The sequence below is a fragment of the Xiphophorus maculatus genome, chromosome 16, assembly GCF_002775205.1.
Source record: "Xiphophorus maculatus strain JP 163 A chromosome 16, X_maculatus-5.0-male, whole genome shotgun sequence".
Lineage (NCBI taxonomy): Eukaryota > Metazoa > Chordata > Actinopteri > Cyprinodontiformes > Poeciliidae > Xiphophorus > Xiphophorus maculatus.
The window spans coordinates 5,635,737-5,657,385 of NC_036458.1; the positions used below are offsets into that span (position 1 = coordinate 5,635,737).

Here is a 21,649-nt window from a genome sequence, read left to right on the forward strand (position 1 = left end):
CATTATCACTCCTTAAAACTGAATATTTAAGCAGGAAATAACAACAATCTGCCTGTATGTATCTACAATTTGCTCCACTGTGTTCTTTCTTTTTCTATGGAGAAAATTAAATTATGACATGTAAAATTAGTGCCACTGTACGCAAAAAACCCCAGCTTCACTTCAACTTCCAGCTGTAAGTTTTGCATTATTTACTGTAGAAGGCAGATTGTGTCTCTGCGGTTTGCAGGATTACAAGCCATGGAGACTACTTTGCCATGTTTGATATAATACTGTACATTAAAAACTAATTTTCCTAAAGGTACTAATAAATGTTAAGCACCTGCTTCTTCACTTAAACAAATGGAAAAGGTTGCATAGTTGCACCATTAAAAGACATATTTCCTAGAAGATAAAAATGAGTGGGTCTTTTACATCCTTTGTGCTGACTTTCATTATTTCAGTACTACACAATTATGGCAGACCCAAGCGCTGGCAGTAAAATCTCTTTAGGGAGAAACGTTTTAGCAAAAAATGTTCTTAAAGGATAATAAAGAAGAGAAATCTCAGCCAAATGGTTAAATCAAAGTTATCAGAGCCGTTTCAGTGGACTTTGGTTAAAACTGTGAAGCTGCAGTATGTAACTTTTACAAAAAAATGTTTTTTCCATATTTGTTAAAACTGTCACCATGTCGAGACAGTTTGGTATGAGACAAATAATCTGTAAAACAATAAAACTCCTCCAGCTCCTACCTGAACTACTGTTGCTTTGTGAAGAAATTGCTCACGATCAAAAACAACTAATCAGAGCCAGGAGGAGGGGCTTAGTTCTGTCAATCAATACTACTCAATGTGTTAATGGCAGAGAATCAACTTACTGTTCCAGGAAAAAAGTTTATGCGCCATCGTCAGTGGTGATGCTAACTAGCATTAGCATTCGTCGCAGGCTATCTTGTGGTGAATCAGCTGTTGCATAGCAGTGAACAAGGGGAATGGGATGAGCTAAAGCCCTCCTCCTGGCTCTGATTGGTTGTTTTGGATTGATTGTAAAAACAAAATAAATTAATAAATTCTAGGATTTTTTTTTTCCAGGTGAGCAGTTGTAATTTTCTCCAAATACAGAGTTATTTGGAGAATACATCAGTAGTATTAGTCTTTAGGGGCTACTTGATGTCACTTTGTTTTTTTACCTGGAAGAACAGAAGGGCATTCCTGAGTTGCTTTTTCGTTTGTCTGCCATATTGGATTTAACAAATATTTTCCTGCACTTGCAGTGGATGGCCAGTAGTTGGCAGTGTATTGTATGATGTGCTAGTGTCCACTTCAGTGGTCTGTGTGCTTTTGTAACGTAAAAATACTCAAGAAACAGAAGAAAATGGCTTTTAGATAATTCTCCACTGCAGTGACTGCTATACATGAAAGGGATATACTGTCACAACATAATGATCAAGTTAGGAAATATGTAAAAAATATAAACATATTTTAGAAAAGTTACAATTAAAGATTAAAAAAAATATTTCCAACAATACTAACTTATAACCAGGTTCTGCAAGAACTGCGGTGTTTTTCTCCAGTGAGATAAAAACGTCACCATCACAACTCCGTCTGCAGCTGAGTTATTACCTCATTGGTAACACCTGTCATCATTAGCTTCACATCAACATGAGCAAAGCTGAGGGAGGCAGCCGTAATGGACTGGTTCAACTGTTTATGCAATAAATCAAGGAGCCATGAAGATGAAACAAGGTTAGATGTATTGATCTCATCGTTTTTTAAATCTAGAAAGAAGTATTTTAGGATGCACTCTTCTCACTGTTTTTAGGAAACCAGCTTTATCTAATTGACAGCGAAAAATGTTTCTGATTCAAAGTCTAAAAAGTGGATGTACTTAAAAACACACTCACAGCTAGACTTATTACGGTGCGAGGCTTCAACCTTGTAACAATTTATAGTTGAACTGAGCTTGTCTTATTCTGCTCAAGCATGCGCTGTTTTAGCCTTAATTTTAACATCAGTCTAAAAAATTGAAGGTTACAGTTTACAGGACGAAACTAAAACATTTTTCATTGCTGAAGTTTTATTTCCCACTCAATGTAGACAAAATGTCAGTCATTTGGTACATCGGTGCAGTAAATTATTATTCCTTTTTCCTGCTTTCTTCAAATTTCAACAAATACTAGAAAGAATCTATTCCTCAATTGTACATTTTGAAAGATGTGGGATGTCGTCTTGAAATGTGAGGAGACTTTAAATGGTCCAAAGAAAGACAAATGGGTTCCATATCCAGAGGCAATTCCTTTCCTTTCCAGCTGAACTGATTCCTATTTCTCTCTCTTAAGCTGAGATACAAACTAGAATGACTCATTTAGACACTCTGCTGTCCAAAAAGTACATTCATAATTAATTCAGACTCTGTTATAGTCTAATAAATCATCAGGATGAGTCTCCACTAAGGGTCAAATGAGTTCAGTCTGGCATCTAGCACCAGCTGTACTTAAAATGTTAGAAACAGTATGAATCAAAAAGACTAGAATGGAAACTTAAACTGGAGATGTTAATTTTAGTCATCAATTTTGATTTCTTTTTTCTTTTTTTACAGGGAACATGTTTATCTTTACAGCTGTGATTCATTGGTGCCTCATGCTACACGACGCAACGCCAAATATGTGAGTAAAAAGCCTTGTTATTTATGTCTGACTGAATGATTTGTTGCCTCATAACAATACAAATAACATTCAGTCTCTGCACATAGTCTATATGGAAATAAATAGGTATGCCTTTTAAAACTCTTTGCTTTCTATGACCTACTTATTGTGGTGCATGAAAATGCTCTGCTCAGATTAGTTTCTAAAACAGCATTGCTGTTCTAAGCCCTGAATACTGGAACATAAATAATGTGACCTCCACCTAATCTCCTGCAGATATTAATTTTTTTATTGAACATGTCAAGAAATTCTCTGACATGTGAATCATAACAGGAAATAACACACAGGTTGTGTTCAAAAATATTAAACATCACTAAGTGATCAGTTATGGTTTCTAACAAAAATATTTTTTTACACGGTGAATAATTTCACTAGTGGCTGTAGTAGAGTAGCAGTAGCAGAGCAAACAGTCATGCATGCATCCCCCTGATTCTGACATCTATAGGTTTTTCTCTTGATTGAGTCATCATGTATTGTATTCTGTCATGTTATCTGTATTATAAATCATAATATAATGTAAAATACCAATGGATTTAGTTTCTTTTGACTGACGATCAGTTCTAAAAGATTAGATGACTCTTTTATTCATTAATATTCTTGTTGCCTGTCAAATCTGAAGCTCCACACTAAGAAGTTAACTTTTTGGTAAAAAGCAATTCTCTTGTCTTCTGGGCTCTTAAGTTGCTACCGTGTAGAGTCATCACGAAAAATAGTCTTTCTATAAAAATAAGTCCTAAGAAACATATTAGTTTGATTTATGTCAGATGTTGCGTTCAGTTTCATCTTTCTCTTACTGATGTAATTTAACATTCAGTCATTTTACAGATGAGGACAGATGTTTTATGTGCTTGCTGCGGCCTCCATAAACATGAACCAGCTTGTAAGTTATGCCATATTTTGTTCATCCGTGATGAATGAGGATCCGTTTCCACCCTCGGCACACCTTCAAATATAACGTGGCTCCATTTTCTCAGCAGAGCAGCTTTGGTAATTAGAAAAGTTGTTACACACTTTAATTGAATCTGCCAACTGCAGAGTCTCAGGAGTCTCAGGCTGCCTGCAGAAGTAAACAGTTAGTTTTAATGGTGGATCTTTCATTACTTAAAAGCGGCATCACAGGCACAATAATTGGCTTCTTATCTTTTTAATTAAAAATATTTTTATAATGTTTACTGGAGTAAAATAAAAATAATACTTTTCCTGCTAGTTTAGTCTTCAGTTAACATCCTGCCTCGGGTTTTAGAAGAAAGCTAATTTGTGTGAAAAGCACACTGAACAAAAGTTACTGTAAATGTTGAATTATTAATAAAATTTCGGGTAAAGTTTGCACTATTTAATCTGACACTGGAATGTTTTATTGGTTTTGTATCATAGGTTTGGCTTGTTGCACTCTGGTTTGTTTTAGAAAACAAGACTCTAGTCATTCAGTCATTAAGTGCAATAACTATGTCTAGCAAACATTGATGTTTATATTATTGTTTGCACAAACTTCAGTGAATGATTAAATCAAAGAAGTAACAATGTAAATTCTTCTTCCTGTGTGACATTATACAGTTTTGCATTTCCACAGCTAGATGTCACTAAATCTCTGCGTTGCACTTATAAGTTAATTGCGGTCAATATTGTCAGTATCAACCTGCAGAAACACCAAAAAGCTGACCTTTGACCTATGAGGGCAAATTTACAGTTTATGGCAAAAATATTTAGACAGTAAAGATTGCATTTGAAGAAAGAAAGGTTAACATTGACTGGCTGTTGTTTTGTATTGAGCATTTCAAAGTCTTTGCCAGGTTTCCAGTTTGTCACTCTGACATTAATCCGTCCTCGGGGCCAAATACCAGCAGAACACAGACAGAGGAGATAACTGACGGAGGGACAACTCTTAAAACCCAGAGCCAAGGACTTCTGGCAGGGTTTCTGATGCACTTGACTGCACTGGAGTCTATAATGGTGCCAAGGTAAAAGCACACATTAAACATTATGACGCTAAAATCTCTAAGGAAGCAATAACAATAATTAAAGTTTGAGTCAGCTTCCTTTATTATGGCACTTTGTACATGACAGGTTACAAAGTCAACATTCTCGGTTTAGTTCACACAGCTCAAACTCCGTCACATGTGACAAAAACAAGTTAACAAATATGATCTGGAAAGTGTTTGATGCTCACATTCAACACAAAATGTGTTTATTCCTGATCTGCGTTGTCAGTAGGTTCAGATCTTTCAAGTTTTAATATAGTACTGGCATGCCAAAGAAAAGCTCATAGTTGCTACAAACATTCCTCCCCTCTTGTCCTATTGTGTTTAAGCTTTGAAAAAAAACAAAGTCCACTGACGTTCTGCATAAAAAGTTCTTCAATTCAAACATCTGTTCTCCAGCCAAAAATACAGATATATTCAAGAAACTGTACAAAATCCATTCCGATTTGCAAAACAGGGACAACATTAACGTATGTTGACACACACAGCAACATCCATCCACAGAAAATGTGTGCACAATGTTTTTACAGTCAAAATGACGAAGGTAAACAGGTTGCATTGAAGTGCTACGACGTCTTTCGTTGGCACACCAGGAGTAACATTTACAGTTTTTACATCTGAGAGTAAGTAAACTGTCGACATGCATTTTCTAAAACCAGCTCAGCAAAAAATATCCCCGCATTCCATCTGGATATTTCTTTAATTAGTAGCTTAGTGATTAAGCTGTATCATGACTTGTCAGATGTCTTTCTCTTCTGCAGTTTATTGTGCGACAGGCTCTTGTTCTGTACATGATGCATGAGCAGCAGGAATAAACTGGAAGCATTCAGCAGCTGCTGTTTAGTAAAGCTGTAGAACTAAAAAAAAATCATGCTACTAAAAGCTGATATGTTACTGTAAAGTTCAACGGTGTGAGGAATAAAATTGAACTTGTGCAAATTAGGTAAATGGTACTTAAACTACAAACTTGTCAAAAAGCATTCTACATGCTGTAAACTTTAGCAGAAGAAGACTTTTAAAAGGAACTGATCTAATTTGAGATGTTTCTTTCAGGAAAACTGAGATATCTTCATCTGCTCTTCTGTTTGGACGGGAATTCAGTAAGTAGAAATTCTTCTGAATATACGCATAATTTTAAAAAAGAGTTGGTAATTACGAAACCAAATATGCATAAACGTGACATGCAAAACTATTTATTACTTTGGGAAGTTAGGCAATCAAATGGTCAGCCTTGCTGAAGAACTGAGGTATTTCTTTGACTTCGTCTGCTTGTGGTGCTGCTGTAAATTAGATGGCCCTAGTTCAGTAAACTCTTGGGTTGGCCACCAGCCTGGGGGTGTAGAGGTATTGGCTCATGAGAAAACCAGTGCAAGGATTGGCTGCATCAGAGGATTTTCCAGGGGTTTGTGGGTATTGCGTTTAGGTCCGCATCCAGCTCAGAGGCACCCAGAAGGAATCGCGCTCCAATCTTTCCAAAATGCTGCGCAGTTCAGCGCAAGCACTGGCCGAGTCCTCCTTGATGAGGACGCGGTCCACCAGGTGTCCATACTGCTGGTCGATCTGAACGGCAGACTGACGCATTTCCTGCAGATCTTCATCCTGAGGGGAGGAAAAAATAGCAGTGGTATGTACTCAGCAGGACTGAAATTAGACTTGCGTGACTTTAGGCTAAGTTAGGAACTTGGATTTTAAGCATTCCTGCCAACGAGTGATTCAGTCAGCTGCTGAAAGTAATGAGTCGACAGAAAATCCTCTACTAGTGAGGAATTAATTAATCATAAGATCTAGACTGGATTAAGCAAAGTGTGCCATGATGATGAAAGTATATAAAATTAAAAAAAATATCTAATCTTTATTTTACCAGAACAAAACAATCTTTTTCAACAAAAAATAAAATACAAAATATTTTGTCACTTGAGGAGCTACTTTTAGGACCCTATGAAATCCATTTTCTATTTTCTTCTGCACTATTAATTTATTTGAAATAAATATAGAATTCAGAAAAATAAAGGCAAGATCCACTAACGTCAGCCCACTACAGTTGCTTATAAAGGAACTCCTAATAAGATTAGCCTATTGTAGTTCAGGACCTTTTCTGTAGTTTAGATCTGTATTTAAATGCTTACTATTTGTACAAGTGCATGACTTCAACATTCTCTTGTAGATTAAAAATACCACTGCACATTTGTGTAAAACATTACATTTGTTTTCTTTTATGCAGATCAGTCTGTGCTGTTTTTATTCACTTGTCAAAGTTATAAAATTTCCCTTTTGTCAGTCTAATCAAGTGAAGAATGCTGTCCAGCTTATTAAAAGGATGTCTGAATATGAGCAGTACTCACCGTAAGACGCCCGTGTTCGCCCCCTCCTGGTGAGGTGGCTGCACTGCGGCGACGCCGGCTCTCGGGAATTCGCGGTTTGACAAATATAACATATGGCTTGAACTCTCCAGTTCGTAGTCTCTTCAGCGCCTGCAGGGGAGACAGATTTACACACAGAGGTCAGGAAGAAGAGGCAGATTGGCAAAGTCGAGAGGGAAATGTCAAACTGTTTGCTGAACACATGTAACAAGACTGCAGCATGTAACTCATTTTGACATGTTATGATAGAATATTTTGGTATCTGTTCTGAACATTCAAAAATAATAAAAAAAGTATTCTCACCTCAGGCTGCACATCAACTATACACATCTTATTCTTGGCTTGAACAGAGCGGATGGCCTCTATACTGGTGCCATACTGGTTTTCCTTGTACTCCCCATGCTCTATAAATCTATGGGGGGGAAAAAAAGAATAGATATTTTACCCAAAGTAGATGACTCTTCTGGTTTCTTCCATTTTTATAAATTCAGATCAGTTGGACAAAGAAGTTGAAGCGAACAGCTAGGTTGAGAAAAGCTAAAAAACATTTCTTCTAAACATTAGATTGTGGTAAACGATCTTATGAACCTTTACACTGTTGCTATGTTTGCATTGGGTGGATATTAAAGAAGCCAGTGAAGGAAGTGATGCTCTGCAAATGATCGTCCTGTGAAAAACGTACCAAGTATATAAAGTCATTTTCTCAAATAACGAAATTAACAAATTCCCTTAAAAGATGGAAATGTTTTATGAATTTAAATCAAGAACATTTTATGTCTGAGTTTGTGAATAAATCAAACAAGCTGTGCTTTTAACTTGAGTTTTTTTTGAGAGACATCTCTGCAGTCACTGTTGCAACACTGAAACAAACATGAACAGATTACGCCCTCTGTGCACAAAGCTAACATAACTAATCACCACACACTCATTTGCTCAAGTCGCGACCTGATTCTAAGACATATCTAATATTTCTTGACTTGTTTACATTGCAGGCTTACATCCCAATCTCTAACATGTACTGAGAAACATTGGCAGTCAGCAACTGATGTAAAAGGCAAAAATATTATTGTCTAAATGAAAACATGCTATGATGCTATTTTTTGTCTTACTTTGAACAGAAACACTAAATCAGTAAATCAATTGCTCAGCAGGTTTCAGATGAGCCTCTGCTGGGAGAAGGCAGAGGATCTGCTGCAAATGTTTTAAACATACAGTATTTCAAAACACTGAGGTGGTTTAACTATGAAGCAGTTTTTATTCTTAATCCACCTCAAATGTAAACATCAAAACAGCCTGAAGGTTTATAAAATAGCATTAACCTGACAGCAGCAGCCATTCTGAGATTGGAGTTGTTAGTGTTTGGTCCCTCTTAGATTAATCAGTTTCAGCCCTTACCTAGAGTTCATGGTATTCCTTAACTGTATGTTAGACATTAAATGCTTAAAAAAATGTAATAGGGACCAACTTAAAAAATAGAATCACAAATGTTTAAATAAAAATCCCCGATGCAGGAAAAACCTACTTGTTGTTTAAAGCGTCTGCATCAAACTGCTGTTTGGTGACAAAGTGATACTCCACTCCGTCCTTCTCATGAGGTTTCTTAGGCCTGGTAGTATCTGTGTTAACATTGAAAAAAGAAGAAGGAACATTTCGCTTGTCGTTTGATTCTGTTACACTGCAGAGTAAAAATGCTGACAGACTTACGTGGAACAGCTACAGCATAACGATGTGGGTTTTCAGCTATCACTCGCTGCTTCAGCTCATTGATTCGTGCCCCAAGCGAACCTTTTTGAGGAGATATCGAGGAGAACATACTCTGATAATATTTGGATGTCGTAAATGAAGATTGCGTCTGCTTTTAGAAGATTGCGTCTGACTTACCGATCAGAACCACCAGCCGCGGCCTCTCACTAGACCTGTGCTGGTAGCGGGTCACCTCCTCATAGGTCAGGAAGTCCGGCTCTCCGATCTCCGAGTCCTCTCCGGACGATCCCTGCCGATCCTTACGACTCAGCCGGAAGCTTCTCCGTAAACCAGCTGGAGCAAGAATGAGCAGCTCTGCTCAGCTGGAGCACACACACCCCTCCTCACACACAGCTTGAGCATGTGCATTACGAACAATCTCAGCATCATGCATTATCAAAACATTTGTCGAGGTGCATATATGCCCGATCAGAAGAAGTTATTAATGGTGTGAATTTTGAGATTTCATGCTACAGAGAATTGTATTACATGCAACTAACAAAAACCTGGTTTCTGGTTTGGTTTCTTGTAACAAAAACATTTCAATGACAATATTAATATCGGTCAGATTTTGTTCAGGACATGCTGCTTTGCAAGAGATTACAGTGCTGAGGCAGGACACTGAGGACAGCCTGGCCCAGGGAGACCCCGCACTGAAATACAGGGACTAACCGCAGGGTCTCCCACGGCCAGAACGGTCTGGTCCCCTCCCCCCTTCAGATGATTGAGCCGGCCACTGTACCTGAATAAAATTCCCAGGAAAACACCTGGCCACAGGAGGGCGCCACTGCTTTACACTTAGAAGAGACTATAACCGGTGTTAGAGCATCACACAACCCAGCCTCACACCTCCACATAAAGGTGAACGAGCAACAAACGTGCCTGGTTGAGTGTGCAATGCGTCCAACGCAGGAGGGCCCTCATGAGGGTGGGGTAGGATGTGAAGGGGAGCTGGTTCTAGGGAGGGGAGGAAAGGGTGGAGCAGCGCACTGACCACAACAACAGGGGCAGTTAGCTAGAAGCAGGGCAGAGGGAAGAAGGGGGGTTCAGGAGGATCCAAACACTGTGAGGCAAAGACAGCGGGAAGAGGAGGGAGGGTTTACGGCTTCAAGCAGGTCGACTGGAAGCACAAATATGGGTTGTTAAGGTGTTTCATGTCACAGCAAATGTGTGGCGTCAGGCTTTCAGCTGTGTTTAGATCACGCCGTGTGCTCAGCATCATTCGGGCAGCGGGGCAGGGCGGGAGAGCAAATGACGTTCAAGTTTCAGAAGGGAGATGGAGGGAGGGGGGAGAGCTACAGAAGAGGCTAATGCATTAGCTCCACAAAATCACAGTAAGGAAAAGACTGCAACTCCATCATACATACCTATAGCCTGGCTTTCTGTTTTGAATACATGAAATGTAACAATAGTGCATTATTTTATTGAGAAAAAAAACTAGTTTTCATTTTAGAATTTAGCCTGGTTTCCAGAAAATTAGAATATTAGTAAATGAACCATTTCTTGATTTGGCAATAAGGGTCCCCACCTGTATCCAACCCAGGCAACTTAACCTCAGACTTAAAAATCAGGACCCCTTGAAATGTTTTTACATTTTGTCACATTATAAACTCTTAATCAGCCTAAAAAAAAAGTCATTTTGACCCCAACCCAAAGCCCAGAGGGGAGCAGCGCACAGCCAGGCTGCAGCAGGCAAATAAAGCAGAGGAAGAGCAAGTTGGAGAAAGATGTGCACACTCTCACCTATGTACTGTCCATTGAAATAGCCCTCACAGTCACAGTCCTCTGTTGGGAGGCAAGCAAGGTAGAGAGGGGGGGTAAGCATTCTGGGTAAGAGACCTGGAAAAATTAAAGAGAGGATGGAGGGAGGGCCGAGGGTAGAGGAGAGGCATGGCCCAACAGGAAGCAGACAGGGAGACGGCAGGTGGAGAAGCAACACTGCTGGAGGAATGATGTAGAGCTGCACCGATCTGATATCAATATTTCTATTGGTCTTGATAATAAAAAGAAATCTTGGTCAGATATCATGACAATGTGCCTGATTCATAAAGGCGGATCCATTCAGTCTAATTCTAAGCTTTGTGCTCTTAGTGGCGTAGTTTTTTATTTTTAATTTCACTTTTCTGAACCATTTCAAAGATTTGTTGCAGTTTTTTACTTGTTTGACCAAAGTAGTCAACCTGTTGTTTTTGTCAGTTTCAGTTTCTTATTTATTTTACATTGGATGTTTTTTTTACTCCTAACTGAACAAATTAAAGCTGTGTTGTTTTTACATCTTTGATCCAGCTGTTGATTTATGTGAGTGTGCTGTACCGTTGCTGAATTGTCACACAAATGTATATTTCACTACATTTATGTCTGTGTTTAAAAAAAGAAACGTTTTAAGTCGATTCAGCAACGTTTTTCTCCATTGGCCAATACTAAACTGAAAATACTAAAAGTAGATCGGTGCATCCCTAGATTAAGCTTGTTGCCTTTTTCTCATAAAATCTATACAAAACTCAACATTATTTACTGGAATTCTTTTTCTATCTACGAGAGTTTAGAAAACATAAAAAAGCTGAACACATGTTGCAAAATGGAAAATAAGAGAGTATTACTCAAAAGAGAACAGAATCTATTTTTGCCTATCAGCCTTTAACTTGGTTGAGCTCATGTCTCCAGTGATGCTTCTCTACCTGTGCTTCACCTGCTGCAGTAAACACAAGAATCTGCCCTGATGCTCCAGCAGCAGGAGGGGAGGAAATAAGCTCCAAGCTGCAGAAATCCCAATGCCTTTCACCCACACACACACACACACACACACAAACACACTCAACCTTTAAGGCCTCATGATCTGTATACATGTTGTGGATGGATGAGAGTGTGGCTGCACATTCACCCACCTTTGTCGCATCCTTCAGCTGATGCAGAATGCAGCAAAGAAGAATAAACAGGATTAAAGAAGGAAAAAGAACCAGATTTTATATACATGACAGCTGATAATGGGGACAGGGTTGAATGAGCTTCAAATACGGCACTAGGATGACATCAGAGACGAGAAGGGAAACACTAATTTTAAAAGCTTATGTCAGGGTTTGGTTGGATAAACTGAGCAGGAGGACTGGAGAGTCCCTGCAGGTTTGCTGCTGCTGCTGCTTAAAGTAGAACAGTGAGCTGCATCCTGCTAAGCTGCTGCCTTCCTGCGGCCCAGGCCTAATCGGATGGCATACAGTTAATGCACCACAAAACAGCCTCTCAATGTTTGCATGTTGTGTACTGCATCAGGTGAGAAGTGTGGTATATTATTGATGCAGGGAACAGCTGCTGTTTTGCTGTCTGGAACAGCTTGGACTTGGCCAGATGAAGTGAACATTAAAGAGATTAATTCATATCTGAGATCCCTCCCCTCCTCCTCTGCCTCATCCCTTTAAAAACATGCCTGCACCAAGGGATGAACAGTGAATGCTAATGGATCCAGGAACAAAGCTAGAAGAATGCCAATAAAAATCAATGAAGGTGAATAAATATCTGTTAAAGACATATGATTACATTAGTGACAACAGAAGACCGGTGGGGGCAGCTGGTTGTAAACTGGGATTACGTAAAAATGTAGACTGCGAGGTGAAATCCTGAGAAGCAGAAACTTACAAGCAGGCTTTTTAGGGGATTTTGGATTCGGTAGTGTGCCCATTTTCATCCTGTAGGCCAGCCGCCTGAAGGGATGTGCAGCATAGAGCCAGAGAGGATAAAAGCAGGCGGAGAATCATCAGGGCAGAGACGAGAGTAAGCAGAAAGTAAGAGGAGATTGTCAAGAATACAAGACAGAGCAAACATTGACAGATTATGACACAAAGGATTACCAGATTCAGTAACACAAGACAGCTGTATGTAATGTTTAGCAGTTAAATAGAACTAGGACAAAGCCATGTTTTTTATTTTTTCATGTTTTGCATGCGTGGAGCCTTATATCCTTTTAATCTTTTAAAGCTTTCTAGAAGTTTAACTTTGGAGTTTGGCTGATCCATTAATTTCCAATATTTACACAAACTATTATTTTTATTGTTCTCACTGTCGGTGTTTTAGTCTCTATATCATGAGGTTTGTGCTTTTTTAAGACAACGGTGTTTAGATCTTTGCTTTATGACAGTTCAGTTAATGAAATGTACTGTCTTGTACAGCAGTTTAAGGTTTTTACTCCTAAAAATAATTTTAATTTCATTAACTTGAATGACATGTCAGACAAAGATTCAGAATCAGCAATAATCTCAAAAGACTGTTTAGTATTGGGGACAAAATCTTAATTTTGACATTCCTACCAAGTATATCCCAGACATTTATGTCCTCTACTTGTCAACTGTCCTCACGTTTTTTTAAACAGAAAAAATAGTGAGAAAACTACCAAAGAATAAAGAAAAACTTTCAGATAACATAAAAAATCATTTTTGGGGGGTTCTTTAACAAAATATAATTTGTCTTTATTTCCTTGTAGATACTGCTGATCATCTGTCAGTACGAGTATTTCAGCAAAAGTCGAGTATTTCCTCAAACAGAGAAATGCGCTCTAAAACCCACTCAGTAATTTCCTATTACAAATCAAAGCTTATGCCAGTATTCTCATTGTTTAATCCCTAAGATTAATGTAAACTCCACATATGTGCATTTTCTTCTCCACATTCCTGTTTGTTGTTAATCCAGCCATGGCTGCAGTTTGGCAGCCACCTCCCAGCTGAGATCATCTCACTGGTGGATTATGACACTCAGTATCAGCATGTGCCCGTTCAACGCTGTATTTCTGCTTATTTTTTTCCCCCACTTCTCTGATGCTCCATCTAATCACAGCTGACCTCTGTCAGTGGAACGCATGAACGTGGATTTGAAGGGATTACAAACGACCGAATGAAATAAACGGGTGATGTCCGGGTGAATCCGTCAGCGCTGGAGCTGCTGGACGTTCTCACCTCTCCTGGAACTGTTTGGACGGGATGAGTCCGGCCCGCAGGTTGCTGTCTCCCACGCGTTTGGCCTGCCACCACGTGGGGTCGTCCTGCGTCACAACCTGCAGGATGTCGCCCCGTTTGAAGGGAAGTCCCGCTTCCTGGCAGGGGGTGGCCTTGTCTTCCAGAGGGGTGTAGTCAAACAAGGCTCTCATGTAAACCTGTGGTAGAAAATCACAGAACAGTTTTAATGAGCCCAGGTGTTTTTAAGTGGTCCTAATAAACAGTGTATTATAAATAAAAGTACATGCAGATCCAGTTGGACATGTTTTCATCTCACCTTGCTCTCCCTCAGTCTGTCCTCCTCTTTGATGGCTGGGATTATCTTTAGAGTGATGGAGCCCTGGGACTGGGACTAAGTCACAAAATAGGAGGGTTAGAACTGCAGCTGGATGCTCAAGACAGAAAAACATGAAGTTTCGTTGTAATTTATTATTTTGGATCAAAATTTAGGGTCAATATACTTTTAGTGACGTATCTATAATTCCTAACAGTGACGTTTTGCAAAGAAATTCTATCTTTATTTTGATTTTCTCTGTAATTTGTACTTGTTATATAAAGTACTTATGGTAAATAATTGAAAGCAGTAACTTCCTGCCTGAATTTAACTTCCTTGGTGAAAATTTTTACAAGAATGTGTAATATTATGTGTGGTCTTCTTACCAACAGCTGACTGATCTCGTCGGGTCTTTTGTGGATCACTGAAACTCCATTGACTTCCCTGAGTTCATCTCCTACATGGACCAGACCTGTAAGAGGCAGAAATGGGTTAAAAAATAATAATAATAATAATAAAAAACGGTCCCAGGGAGCTTCCAGTGTCGTTCATGTTGAGTCGTATCCTAACATCTGTCTGGTTGTCACAGCAACAGACTCCGGTGGTTTCTATCCTCCACATGAGATCTTTTGAGCTGCAGCCACAACAATGAAACCAAATCTGAGAGAAAATCAATATTCCCTCTGGTCAAAGAGGCTCAGAGAACACATTATTATACAGTCACACATGTATTATGTATGTATTCAGCAGGCAACACTCCTCAGCTCCTTTCTTAACACTAGCAACACGTTTTTAATGCTGGAAGAATTCAAGAGGATATTAAAATTTCATGGATATGGGAACTAATTGGTTGATGCACCCAGCATGCACTTGGGTCTGGCTGATATTTCATAAAGATCTTTTTAAGTGTGTATTGCGTGATGGATTCTGACTCATGGAGCGCTTTGTGTTTCAGCTACAGCTGCAGAACCTCTCATGTTTCTCCTGCTGCAGCATTTCTCTCCTTCCAACTTTGATCATTCTGTCTTTACAGAAACCAGCTTCTTGTTTTTCAGCCCTTATATTTCTGCATATTTGTTTTTTTTTCTTCTCTATTTCATTTTCTGTAAATAGAGAAATGCAGTGGTATTTCCCTGCTGATCAGAAACTCTGATCATCATCCTGCTTGAAGGGAGGCTCAGATTCACAAGTACAGCTTTTATTTTGCATGTAATTTTTATTTATTGCTGTTTTTAGAATTTAAAACAAAAAATCCATCTCAGTATTTTGAAAGGAAGCATCTTTAAAACACACAGAGGAGCCTCATCTGTGCTTGGAAAATATGCCAACCACTGACTCTTTTACATAGTGTTTTCAGGGAAACTTGCCAAATAAACCCTGAAAACTGAAAAAAAACAACAAATATATATATTTATTTATTTATTTTTCGGTTGAATTTCTCATTTTCAGTCCCATTTAATTTAGTCAGTTCTATCGAGCTCACAGAAAGTGAAAAGGTTTAGAAGCCAGACATTTGAGGAAAAAACTCAGAGGATTTGACAAACTAAGCAAAATAAACATGGATCAATAACAGCTCAGATTACTGAGCCTCATGCACAATCTTGTTCTATTTCTCGAAACAGTGTAATCTACTTTTCTGAACAGCAGCAACATTTTTAATCTGTGATTGAACCACAAAAACATTTGAGTGTCTGTGTCCTTTTTTTACCTGTTCAGCAGCTACAGTACATTTGCATTAATGCTGTGAGTTTATTTGATATTTAAAAACATACATAGTTTCTTTGTCAAGATAAAATAATTTACTGATTCAAGATAAACAGGAAAAAAGTTGAATTTCAACATAAACACAACAAAAAGCCCAATAAGTTATTATATGTCAAAAGAAAACTTTAAATCTTTACGTACCGCTTCGATCTGCAGCACCTCCTCTCATAATCCGCGCCACGATCACAACTCCTGTTGCCTCATCCCGTCTGATCGTTGCTCCCTGACAAAGAAACAAACGTTGACAGAAGAAAGCACCTTTCAGGTTCTTCATCCTGTTGCAGCTCACCAGAGGCTCCTTGTTCTTCACCAGTCTGACAATCTTCACAGACTCCTCATCCAGCTCGTCCTCGAAGTCATCGGGCAGCGGAGGGAGCACCGGGTCAAAGTTCTTCTGGGCCACGGTGTCATGCACTGAGAGGACAGCCTGATGGGATTAAAAAAGAGAATAAACTCCTGCTGCTGAAATAAACTACAAGAAAGGTTATTTTAAAGGGGCAGTATTACATGTTTTCCAGGCACATAGTGCAATTTGCAAGTAAGTGTGTTACCTTCAGGTGTTGTAAGAATGTTATACATACAGAAAAAATGAAGAGTCCACTGCATTGAACCCCACTGAAAACCTCATGGTTATTCCACCAAATATAATTTCTGAACTCTTCCTGAGTTAAAACATTAGTGTTGTTGTTGTTTTACAACATAAACTTGTTTTCTTTGCATTATTTGCAGTCTAAAAGGTCTGCATCTTTTTAGTTATTTTCACCATTTCTCATTTTATGCTAATAAATACTAAATTTTTGCTTGGAATTTCAGAGACATGTCAGTAGTTCATAGAATAAAAGAACAATGTTCATTTTACTCAAACATATACCTATAAAAAGTAAAGTATCAAAGAAACTCATAATTTTATGTTTTCTCTTAAATTTTTCCCAGAGCTGTATATCAAATATGACTTGAAAGAAATTTGACTTTATAATTTACAGCCTTAAAATTGGGCGTCTGTCTAACATTAATAGGATTAATGTTAAATGAATAACAAATTATTCATTTGTCCACAAAGGGATATTTCAGAGTTTTGAAACCTTACAGAAGGATCACGGACTGGAAAAAGATGATTTTTTTAGGTACCTGCAGGTGAGACATTATTTTAATAGAAATTTTAAAGAGGTGTTGAGAAAAAGTGATTCAAGTTTCATGGGGGTATTTCTATCACTAATTAAGCTCAGATCGGACAGCAGAATTATCTCTAAGTTATATAATGCCATACAGCTATCTAAACATGAGAATACAGAATACATAAAGAGGAAATGGGAAAAGGAAATGAAGGTAATCATCTCACAAGAAGGCTGGGAGGAAATATGTCAACTGCAGTGGGTCTCGACTGGATCAAACACACGGCGGGAGTTTTGCTGGAAAAACATTGCACGATTTTTTGTTCCACCCATTCAGAGACGATATCAAAACAACGGGGACGCCTGCTGGAGACTTTGCAGGTCTAAGGGAGCCAAGCACTTCCATGTTTTTTGGGACTGCCAAGTAATAAAACCATATTGGGAAGAGTTCCACAAGCATATTGAAAATATATTCAATGTAAACATTCCATTCAAATGTGAAACGTTGTACTTGGGCAACTTACAATTGGACACATGGACCAATAAAGACCAAAAACTGCTGGCTATACTACTGGCAGCCAGTAAGAAAGCCATCACAAGGAAATAGCTAAAACCGGATCCACCCACTATCGATGAATGGATGTAAATTGTTTACCAGATTTATGCTATGGAAAAGATTTATTTTTCCCTCCAAGTTGAAAAAGGAAAGTTTTATAAGATCTGGACCAAATGGACTGAGTATGTAAAACCGATTAGATCTGACTTCATTTGATTGTTCTTGTGAATTATGTGCCCTGCCCTTGTATGTTCTTGTGGTTTTTATTGCTCGAGGTGGTGCAATCCCCATTATTGTTAAATTCTGTTCATTTTTGTTATCGTTCACAACTAAAATAGTAATAGTCTGTAAAAGAAAATACCAGAAAGGCAGTATGGACAAAAGCACTTGGACTTTCCACTTATATCCTCATGTACGATCTTAAATGGGTAAAGCTGTAATTAACGAATGTGATGGAAATCTGTCTGTCTAAATAAAAAAAATAATTACAAAAAAAAACTCATGCTCTTTCTGAAACTCCGCCCTCTGGAAGTCATCTCAACGTCATCCTATTTTAACCCTTGAACAACATTTTTTACCAGCGTTGCACTAAGAAGTAGCTGGTATAATGAGTTCTGCAGGTGTTTGCTAATTGCTCCTGGCTAGTCTGAAGGAACTGAGTAGTGGAGTTGTGGGAGAGAGCTGCTCTGTGAGGTGGAAGCTCTGAAGCTTGAAAACCTCAGCTCTAAGGAGGAGCTGCGTCTTGAAGGTGGAGCTAAGGTCCACCCAGATGTATTGCGCAGCTGAATGGTGAGATTAAAGGATTCCTCAAACATGCATGAAAGAATCAAAGCAACACTAAAGGTATGTTTTTGATGTGGGAATAACTTTACAACATTATGTAAGGTTCAAAAAAGTCAATTTTACATAACACTGCCCCTTTGGATGTGTACAAATGTAGTTACTGCTTTAGTTGCAGGTCCTTAAAGGAAGTTTCTTAAAATGGTAGCACAGTTGTTGGGATTTGAAAACAGAAGCTGCTGATTGTGTGTTTACCTTCAGATGTGGTGACATCAGCAGGTGCAGCAGTTCCTTCTCCTCTGTGCTCATTGGTCCAGTCTGCAGCTCCTCTGCCACCTGAGAAATTCCCAAAAACCTTTAAATCAGGTGTTGTAAGAGCTGAACACAAACGATGTTTCACTCAGCTTACTGTGGAGTAATTAGAGACTGCTACACAGACAAACAGACGGAAAGAGGAGTAGCAAATAACTGGGGTCAGCACTTTCCTCCCACTGACGTGAGCAAGAGAGGAGCAGGATGTTAGGCTTCATTAGAGGAGCATCAGGATGATTCAGCACATTTGGCAACATTAAAATTCATTTTTGAAACTTGCACTGTTTCTCCACAAGAGCTAACTCACAGAGGCTGAAAGCTGCGCTCAAGTGGGAAAATAATTTATGGAGTGTGTGAGATGAGCTTACATTTTCAGCCAGAGAGGAGGCGCTGTGGAGCACCGGCGTGGGGCTTTGCCTCTCGTACTGTCTCAGCTTCTCGTGAATCTGTGGACAGAAAATATTTCCAGAGATTATTTCAGCAAGGCTGTGGGTTAAATTCTGATTGGCTATGGCACCCAGGCTAATTTAAACAAAGATGGGTAAAATATATTATTACAGAAGACACACCAGAAATTATGGAAAAGATAACATTTGAACAATATCAAACTACCAGTTTTATGTAGCTTTGGAAAAAACCTAGCACACCCTCTTTCCACATATTGGAAGCTGATGAGTCCCATTTGGAAAGCTTAAAGCTGAAAACACTCATAAACCTATCTGCTGGGAAGTTACTAAAGGAAAGAGCTTCAATATTTTTTGTCCACCCTTTGGGGAAAAAATACTATTCCACTGGTCACCGCTTCGGACATATAAACCACAAACCATCAGTCCAATAGTGAGAATGAGGATTTTATCTGTTCAGGAGAAATAACTTTTCAACCCTGCAGGTCCTTTTTCCTTTAAAGTTAATAAAAGTGAACTATTTGGGAAAGAAAAAGATTATATTGTGAAATAACAATCAGTATTTTTCTTGTGCTCTTTGGGAAAAACAACAAACTATTTTTATGTGTTGGGAGCTCCATAACTCCCAACATGTCCTATTGACGACAGGAGTGTTATTAGACAACAACAGTATTGGTAAGGAAAGAAACACGGTACATTCAGGAATGTTTGAGAACACATTAGTTCAAAAAGTATTTGGACAAAATATCAAAAGTAATTTAAGGACTTTCACAGTTATTTACTCGGCAGGTTTTGCTTTCAACTCAAAAAGTAGTTTGTATAACATTAAATTTGCATTTACTGATTTTCTAACATTTTTCTACAGATTTTCTGCCCTTCTTATAAATGTGCTCCACATTCAAAACTAAACTCTATCATAAAAAAGGAAATTGTCTGCTTTCCTATTGAATTCATGGAGTAAATCACAGACCTCCTCATTACATTCTTCTTGTTCGTGTTTCTAAGCCATTTTCATCTTGTTAGATTATTTTTATTGGCTCTGTTTTACATAAAAGTACCGGTAGTTGCTTTTTTTAATGAATGGTTACCAGTGCAGCTTCTGTTGCTGCAGCAGTATCAGATCATTGGTGGGTAAATTCGTGATTTTGGAAATGTAATGATACCAATATGAAAGACACAGAATCAGAGAAACGCCGGCATTATGGCTGACGCGGCCCCGGGTCTGTCGCCAGGTCCTCTCAGGTCTCCAGAGAACATAACCCTCAGGATTACTTTCTACTCATGGCGGATCTAATTTTAGCTTTGGAAAACTCCTGGGATTTGAGGACCTCAAACAGTTGAATAAAACATTTTCACTGACATAGACTCTCCTGACAGATGTTTCCTTCCTCTCAGTAATACCTGACTCAATGGACAAACTTGAACTTTCAGTCTACATTACATAGGACTGTGAGCTAGAAGGACCATGCATTGAAAATAAACTTTTTAAAGAAAATTAATGAGATGGTATTTTAATTCAAAGCAAAAATAAAACAATACTAACTTTTTAAGGAGGATTTCTCACCTTCATGAGGTATCCCAAACTCCTCTCACTGAAGACGTCTTTGAGGAAGACCATGTCCTCTTTGTGGTTGGCATCGGGCCGCAACTGAGAGGTCAGCAGGGCCAGCGTTTCATGCAGTCCTGTGGAGAACGGAAACACATTGTGGACATGAACCCAAACAGACGGAGCACAGTACGGCACACCGGCTGTCGTCTTACCCGCTCCTGCTGTGAGAACCGGCATGACTTCTTTCATGTGTCAGTGAGGTGAGGAGGGGAAACCTGAGGGGAGGGAAGAGGAAAATATTAATCAACTTTTGTCTCACTCACACCTCCTTTGCATGACATTTAATTCATGTGCATTGACATTAGAGTTCTGTTTCTCATATCTTCTCTCCTCATATGCTTTAGTTTTCCTTCCACTTCATCTGTAAAGATTTAGCTGTGGATGCTTACAGATAAAACTTGCTTTTGGTGCCATTAATCACAGACACTAATGCAAAGCTCTTTCAGCTTTTTGTTAGTGTCTGGAGTTAAAAACCTTTATAAAGCAATCACAGTCGTACACCTGAAAGGAAAGCTCCTGATTGGACAGAAAGGAGACTCAGTCTGCCTACAGAGCGAATCATCTTTACTGTATGAGGGAGATATGCTAGGAATGTGCTTCACCTCAAAGATTCAGTATGAAAAGTTCATTGCAAAACCACAAAATCTTACCAAGTATGTTTGGTCAAGTTTGTAGTGCAAATATTTTAATTCAATCAATCAATATAATAATCATAAATTCAAGCCAAATGAGTTTTATTATGTTGTAGGAACCAGATATTTCTAAATAAAAAAGACAGTTAGGAAACAACATGAGAAAAATACTGAAGCAGTGTCTCTGGATATCAACCAGGGAATTAAAGCTTGGGTACAAACAAATCCTTTAAATGGATCATATAAGCAAACACTGACAAATTAGCTGCAAAGAGGCTTAAGGACAACAAAGTTTATATTTTGGAGAGGCCAGCACAAGTCTGATTTAAAGGGGCAGTGTTATGTGCCACTTTATAGCACAATTAGCTAAGAATGTTACTTGTATTTGTAATAAAAATGCTGTATATACCAAGCAAAACTTAAAATAAATTTAAACTTCACAATTTAATGTTTGAAAATTG

The 21,649-nt window shown here is 38.6% G+C and overlaps 1 protein-coding gene across 14 annotated transcripts in view; it reads right to left on the reverse strand.

The window, feature by feature from the left end:
• Nucleotides 1-4,700: 4,700 nt before the first annotated feature.
• The window catches only part of mpp3 (membrane palmitoylated protein 3), a 28,632-nt gene continuing 11,683 nt past the window's right edge, over nucleotides 4,701-21,649 (reverse strand). For 2 of the 14 annotated variants that reach the window (XM_023349166.1, XM_023349165.1), the window contains exons 2-21: nucleotides 20,709-20,771; nucleotides 20,512-20,630; nucleotides 18,912-18,989; nucleotides 18,487-18,567; nucleotides 16,073-16,210; nucleotides 15,925-16,006; nucleotides 14,406-14,491; nucleotides 14,023-14,097; nucleotides 13,707-13,903; nucleotides 12,397-12,485; nucleotides 11,652-11,669; nucleotides 10,510-10,605; nucleotides 10,134-10,148; nucleotides 9,509-9,574; nucleotides 8,905-9,060; nucleotides 8,728-8,808; nucleotides 8,546-8,639; nucleotides 7,327-7,435; nucleotides 7,006-7,134; nucleotides 4,701-6,262 (exon numbers count right to left, since the gene is read on the reverse strand). In XM_023349166.1, the coding sequence (XP_023204934.1) occupies nucleotides 6,083-6,262; nucleotides 7,006-7,134; nucleotides 7,327-7,435; nucleotides 8,546-8,639; nucleotides 8,728-8,808; nucleotides 8,905-9,060; nucleotides 9,509-9,574; nucleotides 10,134-10,148; nucleotides 10,510-10,605; nucleotides 11,652-11,669; nucleotides 12,397-12,485; nucleotides 13,707-13,903; nucleotides 14,023-14,097; nucleotides 14,406-14,491; nucleotides 15,925-16,006; nucleotides 16,073-16,210; nucleotides 18,487-18,567; nucleotides 18,912-18,989; nucleotides 20,512-20,630; nucleotides 20,709-20,745 (1,926 nt within the window). In that variant the 5' untranslated portion in view covers nucleotides 20,746-20,771 and the 3' untranslated portion in view covers nucleotides 4,701-6,082. The remainder of the gene's footprint in view (nucleotides 6,263-7,005; nucleotides 7,135-7,326; nucleotides 7,436-8,545; nucleotides 8,640-8,727; nucleotides 8,809-8,904; nucleotides 9,061-9,508; nucleotides 9,575-10,133; nucleotides 10,149-10,509; nucleotides 10,606-11,651; nucleotides 11,670-12,396; nucleotides 12,486-13,706; nucleotides 13,904-14,022; nucleotides 14,098-14,405; nucleotides 14,492-15,924; nucleotides 16,007-16,072; nucleotides 16,211-18,486; nucleotides 18,568-18,911; nucleotides 18,990-20,511; nucleotides 20,631-20,708; nucleotides 20,772-21,649) is intronic. The other 12 variants (XM_023349168.1, XM_023349170.1, XM_023349167.1 and 9 more) reach the window with 12 other exon arrangements.